This window comes from Bos mutus, chromosome 18, assembly GCF_027580195.1.
Source record: "Bos mutus isolate GX-2022 chromosome 18, NWIPB_WYAK_1.1, whole genome shotgun sequence".
NCBI lineage: Eukaryota > Metazoa > Chordata > Mammalia > Artiodactyla > Bovidae > Bos > Bos mutus.
The window spans coordinates 54,633,466-54,653,947 of NC_091634.1; the positions used below are offsets into that span (position 1 = coordinate 54,633,466).

Consider the following 20,482-nt stretch of genomic DNA (forward strand, 5'->3'; position numbering starts at 1 on the left):
CAGAAGACACAGATCTGGAGAACAACATGGACAGCACCCTCCCAATGACCTGGGCTTGGGTGCCTGGCCCAGCCTCTGCTCCGTTCCTGCGCTTTGGGGCAGGTGGCATCGGGAAGGACAGAGGGAGTGGAGCCCCCGCTGCATGGCTTTCATGGAAGAGGGACAGACAGAGCCTGGGAGGAGGCAGGTCCTCTGGAGGCGCTTCCCAAGGGATGACAAAGTGACCCACTAGTGAGTGGACCCATTCCTGGAGTCAGAAGGTGCTGGAAGAGGTCGGCCAACCCAACTCTTCCCACTGCACGGTCCCCTCGATGGCATCCCAGGCCATAGGTCACCTAAGCCCTGCTTAAGAGAATACGATTTTGACTTATTAGCTTTCTTAACTCTGCAGAGATACTGAGAGATTGACAACGAAAAATACAGAAAGAGCAAGAATCGCTGTCTAGTTGACAATTACGGTTTTAGGGAAGTCTCTAGAGATTTGTCTGTTTATGAAGGTTCTGCTCATGCTGACTGTGCCTCGGGCCAGCGGCCACAGTCAGGAGGTGGTGAGCAGGTGGCGGGCAGGGAGGATGGGAGCAGCACACGAGAGGAACAGAGGCCTTCTCCCCCAAAGCAACGTGAAAGCTGAAGCACAAACATTCCCCCTTTTTTTTTTTTTTTAAACTAAACTGTTCACAGAACCTCCAAGCTCTGGAGCCTGTGACAGTATCTGCACACCATCCAAGACCCCCCTGGCTGACTCCATCATACTCACGAGACACAGCTGCAGAGGGCAGCTTTGGGGTGATCCTCAGAGCCGAGCGCTCAAAACCACAGGAGGCACCCCGTTTATCATGAGGCAACTCTAGAAAGTTCTACAAGTGACAGAAACATTCTACCTCTATAGTTTCTGCTTCCTGGCCTGAGCCAGGAGGCAGTGGTCTGGGACACGCACACCTGCTTCTTCTAAAGCCCAGCAAGGCCAGAGCCTGGGGCCTCCAGAGCTTCTTGTCAGAGCTTCCAGAGCGCCCGCCAGCCTGGCTGTCATCCTCCTGGATGCTGGTTCCCGGGGCCAATCAGTGCAGCGGGTGGACAAAACAGACTTCCTCGTCCGACTACCAGCCCCTACACACAGACAAGGGCACTACTTTAAACAGCTGGCGTACGTTCAAATTATCAATGATTCCCACCCCATCCCACAGTTTGTTTCTTTCCCTTTCAACTGGGAACTGTCTTCTGTGAATCTGGACATAAGACTATATTTAGCCATGTTATTAGACTGTAAAATAAGCACCTAACACGCAATGCTTCTGTCATCTGTATTTTTATACGTTATTAAAGAAAACATTAAGAATACACACTGCTCGATTATTCCCATCCGTGTGGACACAAGGGCCCATTCTCATCAATAGCACCTATTTCTCAGCTCCTTTAAACCTATTTCTACTTCCTTTTCTCAATCACAAAAATATCAAGAATGACTTTATAAAATGTCTTATTGAAATCAAAACAAGCTGGATAAGTCACGTACCACTAAATCCAGAAGTCCATAATCTGAACTGGAAAGGAAGTGACTTTATAAAAGGATTAAGTAGCTCACTTTTGATATTACTTTGTTTTGGTTTTTTTTTTTTTTTTTTGATATTACTTTGTTAAATAACCCTTTTTTAGTTGAAGGTAAAGAAGTTCTACACACCACCACAAAGTTTGTCTTTAGGTTCCACACAACATCCAAGTTCAGAGAAGTAGTTTAGGTCTAGTGATCTCAAACTGAAACATAGAAAATATCATTTATTTGACTAGCATTGACTACTACCTTTTATATTTTAGGGAAAAAAAGAAAAATTCAAGTTCCAGAAACTTTTAAATATTATTAGAATACTTCATGGAGAAGGCAATGGCACCCCACTCCAGTACTCTTGCCTGGAAAATCCCATGGACGGAGGAGCCTGGTAGGCTGCAGTTCATGGGTCTCTAAGGGTCGGACACGACTGAGCGACTTCACTTTCACTTTTCACTTTCATGCATTGGAGAAGGAAATGGCAACCCACTCCAGTGTTCTTGCCTGGAGAATCCCAGGGGCTGGGGAGCCTGGTGGGCTGCCGTCTATGGGGTCGCAGAGTCGGACACGACTGAAGCGACTTAGCAGCAGCAGCAGAGTACTTCATCAGGCAAACCCTGAAACAAAGGATATTTGTAACCACTCTAAATATCCTAAACACATATCTTGGGGTGTTTCCACTGTCTAGAATTACCCTGAATTCCAGGTTTTAGAGAAGCGGGAGAGTGGTATCACGGATCCAAAAAATATGCATCTTGTAAAAGGGAACGTGTATTTGCTTGTGCATCATGTGGCGGCAGATGCGAGCATGAAGAAAGCTCTGAGGCCAGGATACTGAGCAAGGGGCGAAGACTGTGGCTGAGACGGGCGGCAACTGCAGCCGAGGTCCCAATCACCCCCAATTTGTGCTCGAGGCGCCTAGCTCTCACCTTCCTCACTCCGCTGGCTCTCCACAGGAACCCGGGCAGGTGAACACCCATCCTTTGCTTCTGGGGTGATGGGCTTCGAGGGGCACGCGGCAGTGGGAGCCATCTTTACACCCAGCATGCACCGGGCCCCCAACGCCCACGCATGCTCACAACCACTGGGTTCGCCTGGCCAGTACAGAGAATGTTTACAATTTCCTCAAAATCATTACGACCAAGGAAGCCTGGGGCTGTCCGGGGGTGAACCCCGGCTCTCTTGGAAACCAAAAAGTGGGCACGGCCCACGGCTAGATCCACCTGAGAACTTTGCCAGAATCCTGATGAGGGGAGCAAGCCCTTTAGTATGAAAAGCACAAGCCTAACCATTAAATCTTATTAATGCACAGGGACAGTGAAGGTTTTAGATTTTACCTGGTATGTAAGTTATTCCTAGTATGCCAGGTTTTTAGGAATGGGCGTAACTCTTTTTGGCCATCAGGGGTCCTAAGTAATTCCTAATAAGAAATCACCCCCGGAAGGGAAGGTCTGTTTACAAAAACTGAAGGACCTGGGAGCTGCTGGGGAGGACAGCGCCCAGGTGTACCCTGTCCAGGAGGAAGTTGGGGACATTCCACTGACACACCAGACAAATCCGATCACTTGTGATTTTAAGTATAACTCAACTCCACACTTTGAGAGTTTCACTGTAAAACCCCAGGTTATCAGAACAGAGGAACTTCATGAGCCCTATACTTTCAGCAAAGGTAAGATTCTTGGGAAACAAACTCATGAAAATACACCTATTAGATCCTTAAACTGCTCCCACTAGCACCTTATCGAATATGAAGAACAGTTAACCCCAAGCATCTGAATCCCAAACATTGGGTCAAATTACAGACATGTTTTCCTATCTGCTGTGAATGACCATGGCAATGAAGCCTACTATTTTACATAGCAGTGGTGTTTAAACATACTACTTTTCTACGCTACGAAAATACAGCCTTGTAAAGATTCTTTAAAGTTCAAGTCGAGTTTCAAGTAATCACTATGCAGCAGCTCTAGGAGAATTATTGTTCCTCCTGATTAAAAGTAAAATGGAAACTACGCCTTAGAGAATTGTATTCCTCAAGGCCGCTTACTGCTTGCTTCCAGGCTTTTGTTAAAGGACAGAATGTGTTGAATTCTTCTCAATTGGCAGGGGATCAAGCACAGCACTACATAATGAGGCAGCTGAGAACAGTTTTTCCTATAAACACGAAGAACAAGGGAATAAGTGCATGTGTGATTCTCATCCAATTAAACAGGAAACGTGATGAAGCAAACTATTTGTACAGTCATCTTTGAACCAAGTTCCTCTGTGTAACCTGAAAAAGTGTACTTCAAGGTTCTAAGGTACACCTTGTAACTGATGAGTGAGAGGAATACAAATAAAGTCCTTAAAAACTTCTACTGAAATGCTAAAAATGAAGTTATAATAAATATAATTCACCAACCAGAAAGATGAACCTATAGCCACTTGGGGTCTGAATTATTTGAAGTGGCCATTTACTTGGGTCACAGAAGTAGCTAAGTCTGCCCCACTTTATCTTATGCAGTGTGTACTCAGACTCTGAGGGCTTTCATCCCTTGCATCCTCTCTAATTCAAATCACAGTGATTTAAGAATTTGCAACAATTCTGTTGGGCCTTGGGGACACCAATATCAAAATCAGCCCAAATTTCAGTTGAGTAGCAATTTTAGATTATTTTTTATCTCAACAGGAAAAAGAAAAGGCAATGGATATGTCTCACTAGCTAATTAAGCAATGTTATTAGATATTAAATGTTATTAGAAATTAAAAGATACTTCTTCCTTGGAAGGAAAGCTATGGCAAACCTAGACAGTGTATTAAAAAGTGAAGACATAACTTTGCTGACAAAGGTCCATACAGTCAAGGCTATGGTTTTTCCAGCAGTCATGTATGGATGTGAGAGTTGGACTATAAAGAAAACTGAGCACTGAAGAATTGATGCTTTTGAACTGTGGTGTTGGAGAAGACTCTTGAGAGTCCCTTGGACTGGAAGGATGATCAAACCAGTCAATCCTAAAGGAAATCAACCCTGAATATTCATTGGAAGGACTGATTGAAGTTCCAATACTTTGGCCACCTGATGCAAAGAGCCGACTCATTGGAAAAGACCCTGATGCTGGGTAAGAAGACTGAGGGCAGGAGGAGAAGGGGGCAAGAGAATGAGATAGATGGTTAAACAGCATCACCAACTCAATGGACATGAATTTGAGCAAACTCTGAGAGACAGTAAAAGACAGGAAAGCCTGACGTGTTGCAGTCCATGGGGTTGCAAAGAGTCGGACAAGACTTAGTGACTCAACAACAAATTAGATATTTAATTTCATAAGAAAGGGAAGGAGTTTAAAAGTCCTTCCACTTAGAGAACTTCAAATGTAGAACTGAGCAAGAACTAATTTTCCTAAAGGGTATGAATCAGACCAGAGGAGATATGGTTACATGTGAGGTTCTCACATGTCACATATTACAATGTGACAAAGTTGAGACATGTTTAAAATTAAAACAATAGAATTACCTCTGAAAAAAGACAAAAAATTTAGAAGTTTTACTAGGTAGTGTGCCCTGCCCCCCACCAAAAAAAGAATAGATGAAGCCACCAGCTCAATCTCACTGGCAACAGAAGGGCAGCTCACCTGAGCTCACATTCTCCTCAGACGTCAGCAAGTGCGCCACACTCCTCACCCGCGTAGTGTAAACTTCTATCATTTCTGAACCAGCCCCAAAGAATACTTCACGGATTGCTAGAAAACTAGAAAAATGCTTTCCTCAACATTCTAAGACACAGTATCTTTTCCCTTAAATGTGGTAAGAAAGCGAAGGGTAAGTGAAGCTTCAGCTTTTCAAAGTAAAAACAGCTTCTCTCTCAAACGCAAATCCTTATTACCTCGGCTCCTACGACTTCAGTAAATTCTTAAATTTCCCACAGCTAACTGACAAAGAAAACCAAAGATCTTTTAGTTTATATTTGTGTAACTTGTAAAGGATATATTTGGGAGTTTAAGTTACACTCTAAGTGATTCTTATATGATTAAAATACTTGCCTGCCTATAATATTAAGTGATATTCTAATGGGCTGAACAGTGAAATGATAGTCCAAAGACTGGATCCCAAATTTGGTTTCCATTCACATCTGAAGTGGGGAATGAAGGTGTATCTACGGGATGCTTTCTGTCCACCAGAGAGCAGTGCACCTATCACAGGCAAGTCAGGGTCAAAGAGTATGCTCTGGGAAGATTCTAAGCCCCAAATAAAAAACAGTGAAAAAAAAAATTAAATGTGATAGACATTATTAAATTCTGAGGATAGGGTCTCAAAAATCCCATGGCACAAACAGACCACAGAGCTGTGCATAATACAGGTCAGGCACTTTGCTTTTTTTATTCTCTAGGTTTCCGGCTCTATGTCAGGAGGCCGGCCCATCTGTATACAAAGCTTCTCATTTAAAAATCCCACTTAAAAGCAAGTCACTTTCAATCCTGTGAAGAATGTCACTTGGATCGCAAGGACACTATATTCATTGGTCATAATAAATGACTACCTACTGTGTGCCAAGCACTGGGATTAGCAGAACACTAAGGCAGGGTCCCTCCCACGAGGAGTTTACAGTCTAGAGGGAGGTCCGTATTTCACCTGCCTCCCTGTGATGCTCCTCAGAAGCCCAAGCAGAATTCTGAATAGGAGCTCAATCAACACTGGTGATTAAACCCAGGGCGGGCTTTTCTGTGCCAAGTGGGATCACTTCTCTCAGAGCACAAAGGGCAGCCCCTGAATCCAAGCAGCCTCACCCTTCCCTTCCCTTCCACTGGGTGCTCTGTAAGGGGGTTCCAGCACCTTCAAAGTTGATGCAGTGGAAGTGCCACCTCATTCTTTCCCTGGACAGTTCCATGTCTTCATCTGACCACAGGCAGCCTCCTCTTGAAACAGGAGAGCCAACATTCTAGAAGGTAATACTGTAGTGTTTTTAGAGCTCCTTGGAAAATTTTTGGGGATCCCTGGTCTGGCACACTGTAGGAAGAACGCACCAGGCAGAAAGCCAATGGACCAAGGCAGCTAACACATTTCTCTAGAACCCTAACCTGCTACCCTGAGTAACTGCAGTGCTGCAGCAAAGGAGCCCTGTCTTTACCCCGTCAATACAAAGGATGTATCTCCGGTGCATCGCCCAGGGAACTCCCCGCTCATAAAGGACAAAATGGCACTTCCAAAGTGTCACTGAAGAAAGTGCCATCACTAAAGTGGTAGTGCAAGGTGAGACAATACTTCAAGACAAACAGTATACTGTCCAACATCCCCCAAATATTCCTTTTTGGTTGCTGCACAGTTTGAAAAAAGCCTACTCTTAACTATCAACTCCTGACGGCGATCAAAGAACAGATTAGTGAAAGGAACGATGAATTTAGAAATTTCTTAGGCCAAATTTTTACAGTATACCAACTATGAGTTGGTAAGCACTGTTTTTACTATGCTAAAAAAAAGAAATGCAAATGGCAAGTAAAACTTACTACAAACTACAAATACATCAATATATTCACTCAACATGAGTTTAACACAGTAGTATAAGCTGAAGGGCCAGAGGCTCAAGAATTTCTCTGAAGCACCAGGAGACAATAATATATGTAGTTTGGAATGACAATTCCAAAAGTAAACATATATAAACAGACATACCACATCACATCACACACACACACTCTCTCTCCCCTCACACACACACATACACACTTTTATCTCTCACAGGATATAAGCACTATCAAAAAAAATTTTTAAACTTCATTTTAAATTAAACACTTAAATCTTTGAAAAAAAAAACCAACAACTATGTTTGGATGTATTAAACAAAGAAACAAACAAACCTACTTTAGACTGTAGCCTAGAAGAAATCCTTTCAATATTCACTTACTCTAACCTGAGACAACTTGGATAATGAAAATAAATTGCACTTCCCCCCAAGATATTGTATTTAAAATTTTAAGATCTATCTTTAGCCGCTAATTTCAACATACACCTGGTAAAAGTGCCTTCTGTTAAAAGAAATATCAAAAATTTACCAAGAAAGGATGTTTCAAGGCATAAGTGGATGGTTAAAACACAAACCTGCATGAAATGAGTTCAAATTTACTTCACAATACTGATGTAACCGTGATTTACAAGAAAGTCATGATTCATTTTGGAACATAATAAAATTAAATACATCTCGAAACTTCAATGTGATATTTTTATATTTATATATAATAAAATAAGTTTGGCACTTAGCAGCTTTTGTTGGTTATTGCATCCCATATTATGTGGCAAATTTACTTTTAGAAAACATTACCTAACTTTTGCAGCTACAGTGTCAACGAACTAAATAATAATAAAACTTTTATAAAATGAATTGACCAAGTCATGCAGGCACTGATATATTGCAACAGGGACTCATTCACTCCTGAACAATGAACTGTCTCCTTGGAGAGGCCTGGCGTAGCCTGGAAAGAACTTTAAACTTCAGAAATTAAAGAAAAGAAAATTGCTGACTGTCACAGCTTTAACAGGACATCGGTTACCACTTAGTGTACCTCAGTGGTGGCTTCTGAAGGCTAAGGTTCTGTTCTGTACGGGGCATTTTACCAAAGAAAACCCACTCTTTCGGCAGTTTATTTCCCATAAAATTAACATCTAGTTGTACAAAGAAAGTTTTCTTTCTTTGTAGTGGCCATGTAGTTTGCCTTGATTAAAAGACATCCAAGACATCCTGGGGAAAGCGTGCAGACAACAGCTGACTGGTACACGGCACGAAGCACAGAGGCTGGCTTTGACTTAGGGGTCAGATCTGCTACGTGAGTGGCCTCCTGCCTCTGATAGAGGAGATGGAAACCCCGTGCCTCTGTGACCCGCGTCTTCTGCCAGGATGGAGAGCGAACGTGCACACAGCGTTCTTCAGAATCCCCACAGCAAGGCTGCCCAGCGACCTTTTCTAGCACTGGATTGACTTCTAACAAGTAGAAGAAAAAAAACTGCCCACAGGTGCCCCTTCTACTGCCCCTGGGTGGAGGAACGCAAGTGATGTTTCATACGCATGTGAAAAGCATACGAACATTCTAGGCAGAAGTTTCCAGAAGAAGTTCCTATTCTCAAATTTATAACCAAAGGATACGTTCGTTAATCTCTAAGACTAAATGCTGCTTCTTAGAGCCACATACTAAGAGGGAGGGGAAAAAAAAGCTGTAGAAAACAATTAGAAATAAAGACCTCTATATTGATTAGAAACCTGATATTGCATAAATTTCAAATGATAAAGTCACTTTGAAGTCCCTGGTTTCACATGAAAGTGGCATAATTCAAATGGAAAACAAAGTATCTTACAAGGTTAAGTGCCACGAATGACTAGACTTTTTCCCCCCACGGGAAGTGGGGTCAATGTGGGTTGACATGGAGAGAGAGGGAAGGAGGAAAGGATTAATTTGCTCTACTATGAACAGAATGAAATTAAGTTGAGGTAGTTTATTCTACCAGCCAAACTTTACTTGTTATGTAATTTGTCAGAAACTCGTACTAGTGAACGGCATTGAGAAAATTCTGCTACAAAGGCTTGATTCTTACCATGGATTCGCATTCTAAGACATTTTCAAACCCTAGACAGTAGTAAACAAGACTGTGTGCTTTCAGGTTTTTTTTTTTTTTTGTAAATTTTTGATCCCTATATGTTTTCTCTGGACCTTTTTTTTTTTTTTTTTTTTTTGGTCATAGCAGACCTTTATTATTTGTCCGACTCGGGTCCTTCTTTTATAAAATCTCCTACTTACTAATGTCCTCAGATTTATAAAATGGTTCTGCTTAGTTGAAAAGGAAGAATGGCACTGCAGGAGATCCTTCTCAACCCCAGACATGACAGCTTGCCGCATCTTCATCTGAAATCACACAGAAGTTAGAACTTCCTTTAAAGTCACAGGAGGGCTGCCACCTGACTCCTTAATTTACTGACCCTTTAGATTACTAAGATAGAATGTCATACAAGAGAAATTTTATCTTAGTTTTTTGATTCATCATAATTTAGTTCAAAAAAGATTCTTAGGATGGAGAACTAGTAGTTAAATGGAGACTAACTGGCATTGAGTCCAAACTAACATTTTTAGGCACAAACCCTTAATGGTTGGGCAGAGTTAGGCATAATATCTCCTTCCAAGTGCAGTGGAAAAGCAATTCCGGTATGTTTGGATATGTTGATTTGCATATACGGATTTTTTTTTCTCCCCAACCAAAGCCAGGTACTTGAACACACCGGTCAGTCAGACAGGAGATCCCCTCGGGGAAAATGCACCTTAGGGCTTTAACTTCCATATTTTACACGATAGGATTCCCACTTCCCTTTTCTTCGGACACTGACTAGCCCCGGTTGGTCTAGGGACACACCTACGGGAGAAACGGATTCCCCCCGCTCGGTAGTTTTTTTTTTCCAGCAGTTTACGTTTTCTCCGGAACAAGAGCTGAAGCCCAGGCTTCAAAGCGTTAGAAAACCACCCGCGTTACCGCACGGAGGCCGGCGCGAGGTCAGCAGCTGCGCGTCCCGCGGCCGCGCGTCACGGCGAGTGCACGCGGATGCGGAAGAGGCCCTGCTGCAGCTGCAGGCGGAACAGCTTGCAGTTGGCGATGCGCAGGGCCGCGCAGCCCGTGCGGCGCAGGTCGGAGGGCAGCAGGGGCTTGGTGTGCTGCCAGGTTCCCGTGCTCCTTTTGAACTCGCGCACGTAGTCGTAGTTGGTGCCTGCGCCCCAGGAGAACAAGCAGAGGTGACATACGGTGCCTGGGGGCCCCGGGCCCCTGACCGCCCCCACCCCGGGAAACGGCTCCCGCGAGATCACCCTTAACATGCTGACCTGTATCGAGATCTCCGATGACGTAGATACTGGCGCCTATGGGGACGGCTCCGTACACGAAAGAGGAACTGGCCGGGATGCACAGATTCTGGTCATTAAGATAGATCCACCTGAAAACAGAGGGACAGGATGAAGGAGGCTAAGAAGATGGCCCGTGACATCCGGGCCGGCTGAGATGACAAAACTCGGGGCGCCAACAGGAGGAGGCACGACCCCCACACCCCCTCTTGGGGAAACGCTCATCTCCCTCCTGTCACTGAAGATTGAAGCCTGTCTGTTCCGGAAGGTGGCGTGGACTGAATCAGAGACTGCACTGTTCAGTGTGCTCCCGTCCCTCAGCACAGTGTTCCTGAGATCACCCATGCTGTGGCTTCATTATCTCATTTCTTGTTATTTTAAGTAGGACTGCCCTACACTGGTGTAGCACTGGGGCAGCCTCTAGTGTTGCACTGGGGCAGCCTCTAGTGTCAGCCTTCCCTTGTGGTTCAGCTGGTAAAGCGTCTACCGGCAATGTGGGAGACCTGGGTTTGATCCCTGGGTTGGGAAGATCGCCTGGAGAAGGAAATGGCAACCCACTCCAGTATTCTTGCCTGGAAAATTCCATGGACAGAGGAGCAGGACAGGCTGCAGTCCATGGAATCGCAAGTCTGACAGGACTGTGGGATTAACTAACTATCCAGTGTCTGGCTATTTTGAACATTAGAGGGCAAAGCTCTTTTGTGTGCTTATGCTATGGAGTTGCTTGTTTATATGGTTAAAGGTGTATTTCCTTTGATAAGAAAAGGCGCACTGTTTTCCAGGGTGTTGTGTCCTTTTGCATGTCAATGAGCAACGTGTGAAAATTCCAGCTGCTGGGCATTTCTGCCAGCTCTTGGTATTGTTGGTCTTTTTTTTTACTTTAAAGATGCTGAGCATCTCTGTGTGTGCTTACTGGATACTTTGTGTATCTACTTTGGTGAAATGTCTGCTCAAAGATCTGTTCATTTTTCAAACTGGGTTTTCTGTCTTACTGAATTTTAAGATTCTTTTTTATTTTACAGTTACAAGTCCTTTTTTGGATATGTGTATCACAGATCCTTTTCCCCAGCATGTAGACTGTCTTTTCATTACCTTAATGGGGGCTTTTGAGAACAGTGGTTTTTTAATTTTGGTGAATTCCAGTTTATCATTTTTTTTTCTTTTTATAGTTCACACTTTCTATGTCCTTCTAGAAAATATTTGCCTATTCCAAAGTTGAAAAGTTTTTTAAATTAAAATTTCTGGAAATGTTATTGTTCTAGTGTTAACATTTAGGTCTTATGATAATACATTTCAAGTTATCTTTGGTATATAGTGTAAGGTATAAGAGTCAAGTCCTTTTTATCCCTATATCTAGGCATATAGATAGCTAGTTTTTCCAGCATCATTTGCTAAAAATACATTTCTCTCCCCGCTGAATTGCCTTGGCTCTTCTGTTGAAAATCAATTCAATAACCATGAAAAGGAGCCAGGGCTCCATGAAGAAGTGTCTGATTCCACAGCTGAGACAGAAAACACAAGATGAGCCTGGACCATCTTGTGCTGCCACGGAGGAAGCGCTGCAGAAAGGATGAGGTGTGTCAGAGGACACAGCCAACATGCAGCTCCTGACGGCCACAGCTGGACCAGCTGGAGCAACGCAGTAAACAACAGTCCTGGCCGGGTAACTCAGAGAGTAAGATGAATATCCGTGAGTCCATACTGATATAAATAAACGGCCGAATCCATTAAAAACAAATAGGGAGAAGGGACAGCTGTTCTTTACAGAACTCCAGCTGACATAGGGAGAAGGAATGAGGGAAGCAGAAGAATCCCCAGGAGGCAAACACCATGGCTCTAACTCCCGGGAGGCCGGCCCATCGAGGACGCTCCATTGGTGGTGAGTTTAAGGAGAAGCAGTATATTCGCATATTCTCAGATTACCTCTTCCAAGATACTCATGAATTACAAAGGGAGAAGCAGTGACTTTACAGTGGGGGAAACCCCACAGATGGCACCTTAGCCATGTCATCAAGATTAGCATCACCAGTAATGGGACAAAGTGTCTCTCCCCCTGACACCAGGCAGAGAAGGGCCCAGAAGCACTGATGAGGGATCCCCACCTCAAACGCACAACCTCAGCCTCGTCACAAGGCATCATCAGACAAACCCAGGTGGAGACATCCTCGTAAAAAACCATCCGATAACCTTCAAAGACTCCCCAGTACAAGGGTGGTGCCCCACGCACCCCCACTTAATTCACTTAGAGTAAGTAGAAAAGTCAGCTGCAGTTTGGGTAAAAGGTATTAGTGGATGAACTGGTGAAATAAAGTCGAATAAAGTCTGTAGTTTACTTAATACTGTACCAAAGTGAATGCTACAGCATGTAAGATGTTAACAGTAGGAGAAGCTGGGTGAACGGCTTATGGGAACTCTATTTTTGCTACTTTCCTACAGGTCTAAAATTATTCCCAAATAAAAGGTTTTTGGTGTTTTTTTTTGCTTTAAAACAAAACAAACTAGACTCTGCTATATAATAATGTTCACTTAAGTAAATTTGACCAATTCCCTTTCATAGCTAAAAGCATAGCCAGGTCAGAGCAGACCTCAGTTAGAGGAAATGTATGTAAGCCCTTTAGCACCACCAATGTCCAGGCCTCCACTCACTACCGGAGCACGTACAATTATTTCACTAAGAGCAGCGCTTTCTTTTTTCCCAATGCACATTCTCCCCAGACTGTTACAGAGTGGTACATTCCCTATTTTGAATTCCAAGAAATGTAGAAGCAGAATGTTGTCCAAGATCATGGAACAACTCAGAGGCCAAGCTGCTATAAAGCGAAGATCCGATTCCTCTAATATCTGAAAGCTAATTGGTATCAAGCAGTTTGTGGGACTGGGAATACAGCTTGGCCCCTGCCTCTGAGCTGCCTTTAATAAATAGGGAAAGGGAAAAACTAAGAGCTATCCCTGCAAAGTGAAATCGGGCCATCACTGACCTCGTGTCTTACAGGCACTGGACCCATGAATGCTTGCACCTGAGGCTCAGCAAGTCTGAGCACGCCCACTGGCTACAGAACGCTGGGAGCACCTCTCTGGAGTGCCAGAAGATACCTCAGGTCCTCAATAGTGTCCTGCTCACAAAGCCCAGACGTAATCCAGACAGCAAAAGAGCCAGATAAATGAGAGCCCCTTCTCAGGGGACTAAACAATTAACAGACGCCAACTCTGATGACTCAGATGATGGGATTATCTACCAGGCAGGGATGTGGACACAGCTAGCACAACGATGCTCAGTAAGTGAAAAAGGAAAATAGGCTTATGATGGAAAGATAGGGGACTGTGGCAGAGAAATTTTAAAAATCTAATATGCTACCTGAAGAAGGTAGAAAAGGAAAAACAAAATAAACCCAGAGTAAGTAAAAGGAAGGAAATAAGACAGGAGAAACCAATGAAACAGATCACACAATGGAAAAAATGAACTCTGATGTGCAGCAGGCTCTTTGAGAAGGTAAGTACAATGCTAAACTTTGTCAACAGAGGGCGCTGGAGGGACTGCAAGGCTGGGAGAGGAAAGGGCTTCTTCCCTGGTATCGGTGGTCTGCTCTGCTGTCTCCAGCGTGCAGGGGCCCCGGAGGTGCTCACCTGCGGGGAGGTGCTCTGCTGGCCAGCAAGCAGCTTCCTGCACACCAGCTCTGGCCCCGGCGCCCAAGGGCTCTGCTGTATCCTGGGCCACATCACCCCTGCTCTACAGAGGTGAATCCCAGCCCTGCAGGGTCTGGAGCAAACTTCCAAGTTTGTTCCTTCCTGGGACTCTTTCCCTCGGTCCTAAAGGCTGCAGCTGCACTTCTTTCTTGACTATTTCTGCTTTCATCGGAGTCTCCTCTCACAGGTTAGCAGTTAACTCCTCCAGTTAACTCCTACTAGTTAATCATTAGGTCGGTGACCACCTAACCACCTGTTAAGTTTATGGAACGCTGACAGCTATTTTCCACACTGCAGCTGACTTTTCTACTTATCCTAAGTGAATTAAGTGGGGATGTGTGGGGCACCATCCCTGTACTTGCGAGTCTTTGATGGTGGCACTGAGGTTTGCATGTTCCTCAGAATGCAGTGCTGCCCCTGGTTCTCTACCTTGGCAGGGGAGGAACGTTCTGGTGACTTCCACTTAACCCTTGCTCCCGTAATGGTCCCTGATCCGCAGGTCAGAGAACCATATGCGGATGTGGCCAGTGGTCAGAGATGTCTATCCAAGTACATGTTCATCAAAAGATGAAGCCGACAGGTCTTGACTTCAGAGAAGAGTTAACTGATTTATCTATTAAAAAGGAGAAGGGGAGGGCACGTGGGCTGAGCAAATGCTCAGAGGCAACAAGACACGGATGGCTGTAAGAAGCGAGCGGCACTCCAGAGCACGGCAAAGGAAGAAGTGGAAAGGCGGACGTTTTTCTCAACCTCAGATCACAGAGGGCCCCGAGGAGGCGGCTAAATCCTCATGTCTTTACTTGGCAAGCAGGGGGTAACTAGGAATAATCTCCATCTGAATGAAATGACCAAAGGCAGATTCATCTTTCAGAAGCACAAGTAGGTGAAATGTATCTGAGAGACTGGTTAGAAGGCTAAGGACACCGCACGCATGACAGGGAACTCACTGGAGCTGTGGCAGAGAAATAAAGGTGGGTATGTGCAAAAAACACTATAGAGTTTAAAAAAAAATACGATTTGGCAACTCATGAGATGTGAAGCATAAGAGAGAATCAAAGATGACTTTAAAAGACATATAGACCACTGGGAGGATGACAGTACTAGTCTAGTACAGTACTAGAAGCAGGAGTGCAAAGAACAGAGAGAGACACACTCGTCTTTCTGGATATATGAAGTTGTTACTGTGACTTGGTATAAATAAAGGCAATTTTTAAAAAATTTTTTGCTTTCCTTCAAACAGTTTTGCTTTTAGTCAGAAACACAGAAAATAGTAAGATGTGGCATTTTTCCAGGAAACTTTTAACCTAAAAATAGGGAACAAAGACAGGAAAGACAAGAGATTACTTAAAAACAATAAATAGTCTTCAATCTAAGGCAGGTTGTTCATTTGGCAGCAGCTTCCAAAGTATGCAAATACCACACACTTGGAAACATCTGAGCTTTAAAGAGAGAAACTACTCACAGATGTTTTCCCCCTTCTATAGGTTTTCATGGGAAAGACTAAGTTTTGAAGGCACTATTGTGTGGTATTTGAACTGGTGGTCTCTGAGGCCAGGATGCCCGAGTTCAAATGCCAGCTCTGCCACATGCTGTCTGTGTGTTTTGGGGCACATGACTCAACCTCTCTGTGTTTTGATTTCCTCATATGCAAGACAGGAATGAAAGAGTACCTGTATCTCAGAGGGCTGTTTTGAAGATTAAATGTGTTAAGTGAGGTAATATATGGCACTTAGTATCGTGTGTTTATGTTTAGCTTTATCTAGACAAGAGTCCTATATACTGACAACAGAAATCAAGCTTTCTTCATTCTATTTGTGAACAAACACTGGAGAACTTGAATATAAGCAAACTAGAGAAGTGAATTTTATTGGGAAGTACTTTAAATAGCAACGAAGAAAGTAATAGTCATGTTTAACAATTATGAACGAAAGCAAGTAATACTCTTATTGAAAGTGAAAAGTGAAAGTGAAGTCGCTCAATCATGTCCAACTCTTTGCGACCCCATGGACTGGAGCCTACCCAGGCCCCTCCATCCATGGAATTTTCCAGGCAAGAGTACTGGAGTGGGTTGCCATTTCCTTCTCCAGGGGATCTTCCTGACCCAGGGATCGAACCCATGTGCCCCGCATTGCTGGCAGACACTTTACCATCTGAGCCATCTGGGAAGCCCAATACTCTTATTACTTAATATTCCATAAACAGGAGACAACCTGAGAGAAATCTAAAGGTTCTAATGATGATAGCATATCAAGGGAGATTGACAACTTCACAGCCATCTTCAAGTCCTCTACAATCAAAACAGAACAGGAAATGGTAAAACCATAAGCAACCCTGATTATTCCAGCAAGTGAGATACAGCTCTCTAGCTCACACTGTCCAAACAGTAGTTCAGTCATTATGAGTAAGGCTTATATCAATATTTTATCAGAAACCAAGTGTACTGACCCCTGCTTGTTAATGAACTTGGGCAACTGTTTTGAGATTCATTTGGGAAGGAAATTCATATACTACTTTGTAGTGTGAACAGTCAGCCCTCACAGTAACACATTATGGAAGAGAGGTGTAGAAAAGTCTTTGAAATTCTTCCCCTGTCCCAACCATAGTAGCAAGCATTCTCAAATTGCTCTCACACTTTGTCTAGTGAATTTTCCTAAGATTGTCTGCCCCCAGTAACTGAAGGGGAAAAAAAAAATAGGCTATGCAAACATCATAAAATTAAAATACATTAATAGATAACATACATATTTCTAAAATCTTGGCACCTGTGCATTGTTTACCCTAAAATACTGTGAAATTAAACATTATATTCTGGCACCCCCTTCTGGCAACACGATCGAAATGCTATCACAAGATTAACTTGAGCACAGCAATTTCCCTGTAGGATGTGAACATATTACTGCAAGAAAAACGCTGTTGGGTGGTTATAATAAAACAGGTGAGAGGAGCAAAGTGAGGGGGATTGGACCGATGCTGCAACTCCACCTCACATGTATGGCAGCCCATCAGATGATTCAAGAATCTCCAATACCACGTTTATTGAGTGTCTGATACAAGCCAGGGTGAGGCCAGAAGCTAGGACCCAAAGCTGAGCTGGAACTCGCCCCGAAGGAGCTTCAGTTCACAGTCACAATCCAAGAGACAGGCATGGGACCACAGACTGAGGAGTCCAACTCAGATCGGGAGACATGAGAAGGCCTTCTCTTGGCGGTGATCATTAAGCTGAGTTTTGAAGAAGCCAAATTAACTGGATAAATGTGAGAAGGGAAGTTTTAGGCAAAAGGAAAAGTATGAAAGCACAGAGCTGAGACAATGATACCACGCTTTGGAGGGAAGATACCACCCAGCGGGACTCAGGTGAAGCACCTGGGTTGAACCGTAGCAGAAAGAGTACACATAGGTCATATCACAAAAGGCCATATCTGCTAAGTTAAGGAGTTTAAACTTTCTCCTAAAAGCTATCAAAAGCATCAAGGTCTGCTCTGCACTTGAGAAACATTTTTCTCTGGCTTTCCTATGAGTTACCAAGACTTCTGAAGTCACTAAATAAATATCCGGTATGCATTAGACATAAATAGGTAAGTTCAGTGGAACAATTTGAAAGCAAAACTAAATGAAGCTAAGACATGCCTTTGAAAGCACAGAGAGAGAGCTGCAGAAGCCACACGAAGCCGTCCACATGTACCTTTTAAACTCATCGTGGTAGAACTCCGACTTGCAAGTCACCATCTCGCCCCCCTGGATGTCCTCGCGACTTCTGACACCCCCGAACACGTACAGTTCCATGGCAACTCCACAGGCCACCGCGCCAAACCTGAAAGGCACACCACGCACACACACTGAGCACTGGGTTCATCGATGTATCTCAGGACTCGACTCCCTAATTCCTCTTTTGCTTGTCTTAGCTCTGTGACATTCAGTGTTTCACAAATACATGAGTCTTCCTTTTTCAGAGTGTGGATTATTCATCTAGCGTTATATGAACCAAATGGCAAGTCAAATAAAAGGTCCGTTTAGAAGCAGGGAGAAGCGAGAGCCGGGCGAAGGGGGCTCTCCAGCCCGCCCCGCTCTCTCACCTCCTCTCTTTCAGGGGACAGATGGCGGTCCACTGCTGGGTCCGGGGGTCATAGCACTCCACAGACTCGAAGAGCTTCCCGTAGGATCCTCCGCCCATGGCATAGATTTTCTTCTTCATAGCTGCATAGCAGCCAATCTGGAAGGAGGAAGCAACAGTGGGGGAGGCGACGTTTATCATTAAAAGTTGGCTGAGTCAACACCAGCTTGGCTGGAACCCTGGGAGATGTTTGGAAAAGGGTCTGACGGAGGCTGGCTTTCAAAAATGGGACAAGCATGGGTAATACATATACTGTCCTGAGGGAAGGATCAGCTCCACCTGACACTGCTCCACTAAGTGAGATAAGCACACAGCCTTGCTTTTAAAGGAGCTTTCCAAGCTCTCTTCTCTCACCACTATGTGAAGAGTCCAAGACGCCGAGTCCACAGAGCAAGATGTCACTCAACTCTCGCCCCAAATTAAGTCAGCTGGAAGGGCACACACAGTGAGTGATCATATTACCAGTGAGTCCCAGTACCTAGGTGTGAAATGCCCAGGGCACTAAAAAGGCTCTGGCCTGATGATGAAATGCCCGTCTCCACCAGGGAACAGAAATACAGACCAAGTCCTGAACAGGTAATGGAGCCCTTAGTTTTCATTCTTTTCAGGACCAATGGCAGTTCTTTACCTCTGGATCAATGGATTAATGCTTCCGCCCAAGTGTGCATGACGATTAAGAAAACAGGTTTGGGAGATCTGGTTCCTGCCTAGGTTAGTGCCGTCACGGAGCAGGTGTGTGGGCCGCAGGCACAAGAGCGCTGCCCAGAGCCCAGCGCCCCCGTGAACTCTCTCACGCAGCTCCCCAGCTTGGCATGTGACTGGCAACGGTGAAGGCAAGGAGCTGCCAGCAAAGGCACACTTGCGTAATGTTAGCGCTTTAACACTATCAACCACGTTAAAAGGCACCGTGGCAGTGAAGACACAGTACCTTTCAAAGCCCGCGTGTGAGTCTCATCACGAGGTGGCTCTCACCTTTCTAACCATGGTCAGATCAGGTTGCTTTGTCCAGGTTTTAGAATAAATATCGTAACATTCCATGGAAATTAGCTCTTTTTCTCCATCTTCTCCTCCTAGAACGTACAGCATGCCATCTATCTCCACAATTCCAAAATTATGTCTTGCCTGAAAAAACATGAAAGAGCTTTGTAGACAAAAGGCCAACTCTCATACTGAAAGCTGATAATCATATATTTAATACAAATGACAGGTTTTCATTACATTCCTGCAAAGAAATACAAGACTCAGAACTGTGTCTCTCAAACAGTTCTGCTTTCCCCAGAAGCTCACTCTTCTATCACAAGAGACAGAGAACCCAAGTCCAGGAATTTCCCGGAACAAGGGATTTCACACGAGGTGGATTCACAGGTAAAATCCTTACCTTTCGCTCAAGTCAGCTCATGACAAGAAGAAGAACGATTACCGCCTGGTTCCATAAAATGATTTTTGTTCAGCATGGGTAGCAGTGGCTCCCAGCTGACGTGTGAAATTGTGTAAGAGCCCCAGCAACAGGCCTGCCGGTGGTCGTGGTGGGGTGGTGCGTACGGGCCTGCACGAAGGCTGCCCGCAGTGTGACACTCACCCACTCACAGCACTGACCACGCAGACAGAAGCCCTGCCATCCAAAAGTCTGAGCGAACAATTTAGAAAGGCCTAGTGTGTGAGGAGGGGCGATGTGGTATGAACAGAAAGAAAGCAAGGGAGGCAAAAAGGGAGCTCAGGGCCGGGGGGAGGCCTTGCTAAGAAGGAGGCGGGCAGCGTGCCCCGCGGGTACCTGGCAAAGGGACTGAAGCAAGTGTGTTCCCAGGAGGTGGGGTGGAGGGCACAGGCATGCCAGGCAGGGGTCTTGGTGGGGCCGCTGTCTCTGTCATTTCACTCAAAGGCAGAAGCAAACGAAAGCGCTAATGGGGGTAAAAAGAAACATCAAACAAAAAAAGCAACGCTTTATTTACCTCGTTCATCGGTGGCAAAGCGGTCCACATATTTGCATCTGGGTCATACTTTTCTCCTGAGCTCAGGGTCTGCTTGTTTTCATCTTGGCCTCCAAATACAAACAAAAACCCTTCTGAAAAAATCAAAGGAGACACACAAGAAAGTTGAAGCGTAAGTTTTCAATACCCATTCCCAAGCAAATGCAAATGCCGTGAGGGCAGAGAGAGTACGTGGAGGCACCTTTTTGATGACAAGGGATTCGAGATGTTTGTCACACTTCACTCAATCCTTGATGACACAGTTAATCTGTCAGTCACTCTGACCATTTCACTTCACTCAGAATCTCTGAGCAGATTCCCACTTCTCTGTGGCTTAAAA

General features: G+C 44.5%; 1 protein-coding gene across 1 annotated transcript in view; it reads right to left on the bottom strand.

Moving 5' to 3' along the window:
* Positions 1-1,594: 1,594 nt before the first annotated feature.
* Positions 1,595-20,482, bottom strand: part of GAN (gigaxonin) — a 52,320-nt gene continuing 33,432 nt past the window's right edge. The window contains exons 6-11 of the mRNA XM_070388658.1: positions 20,125-20,237; positions 19,148-19,297; positions 18,138-18,274; positions 17,747-17,875; positions 10,363-10,472; positions 1,595-10,250 (exon numbers count right to left, since the gene is read on the bottom strand). Coding sequence (XP_070244759.1) covers positions 10,069-10,250; positions 10,363-10,472; positions 17,747-17,875; positions 18,138-18,274; positions 19,148-19,297; positions 20,125-20,237 — 821 coding nt within the window. The 3' untranslated portion in view covers positions 1,595-10,068. The remainder of the gene's footprint in view (positions 10,251-10,362; positions 10,473-17,746; positions 17,876-18,137; positions 18,275-19,147; positions 19,298-20,124; positions 20,238-20,482) is intronic.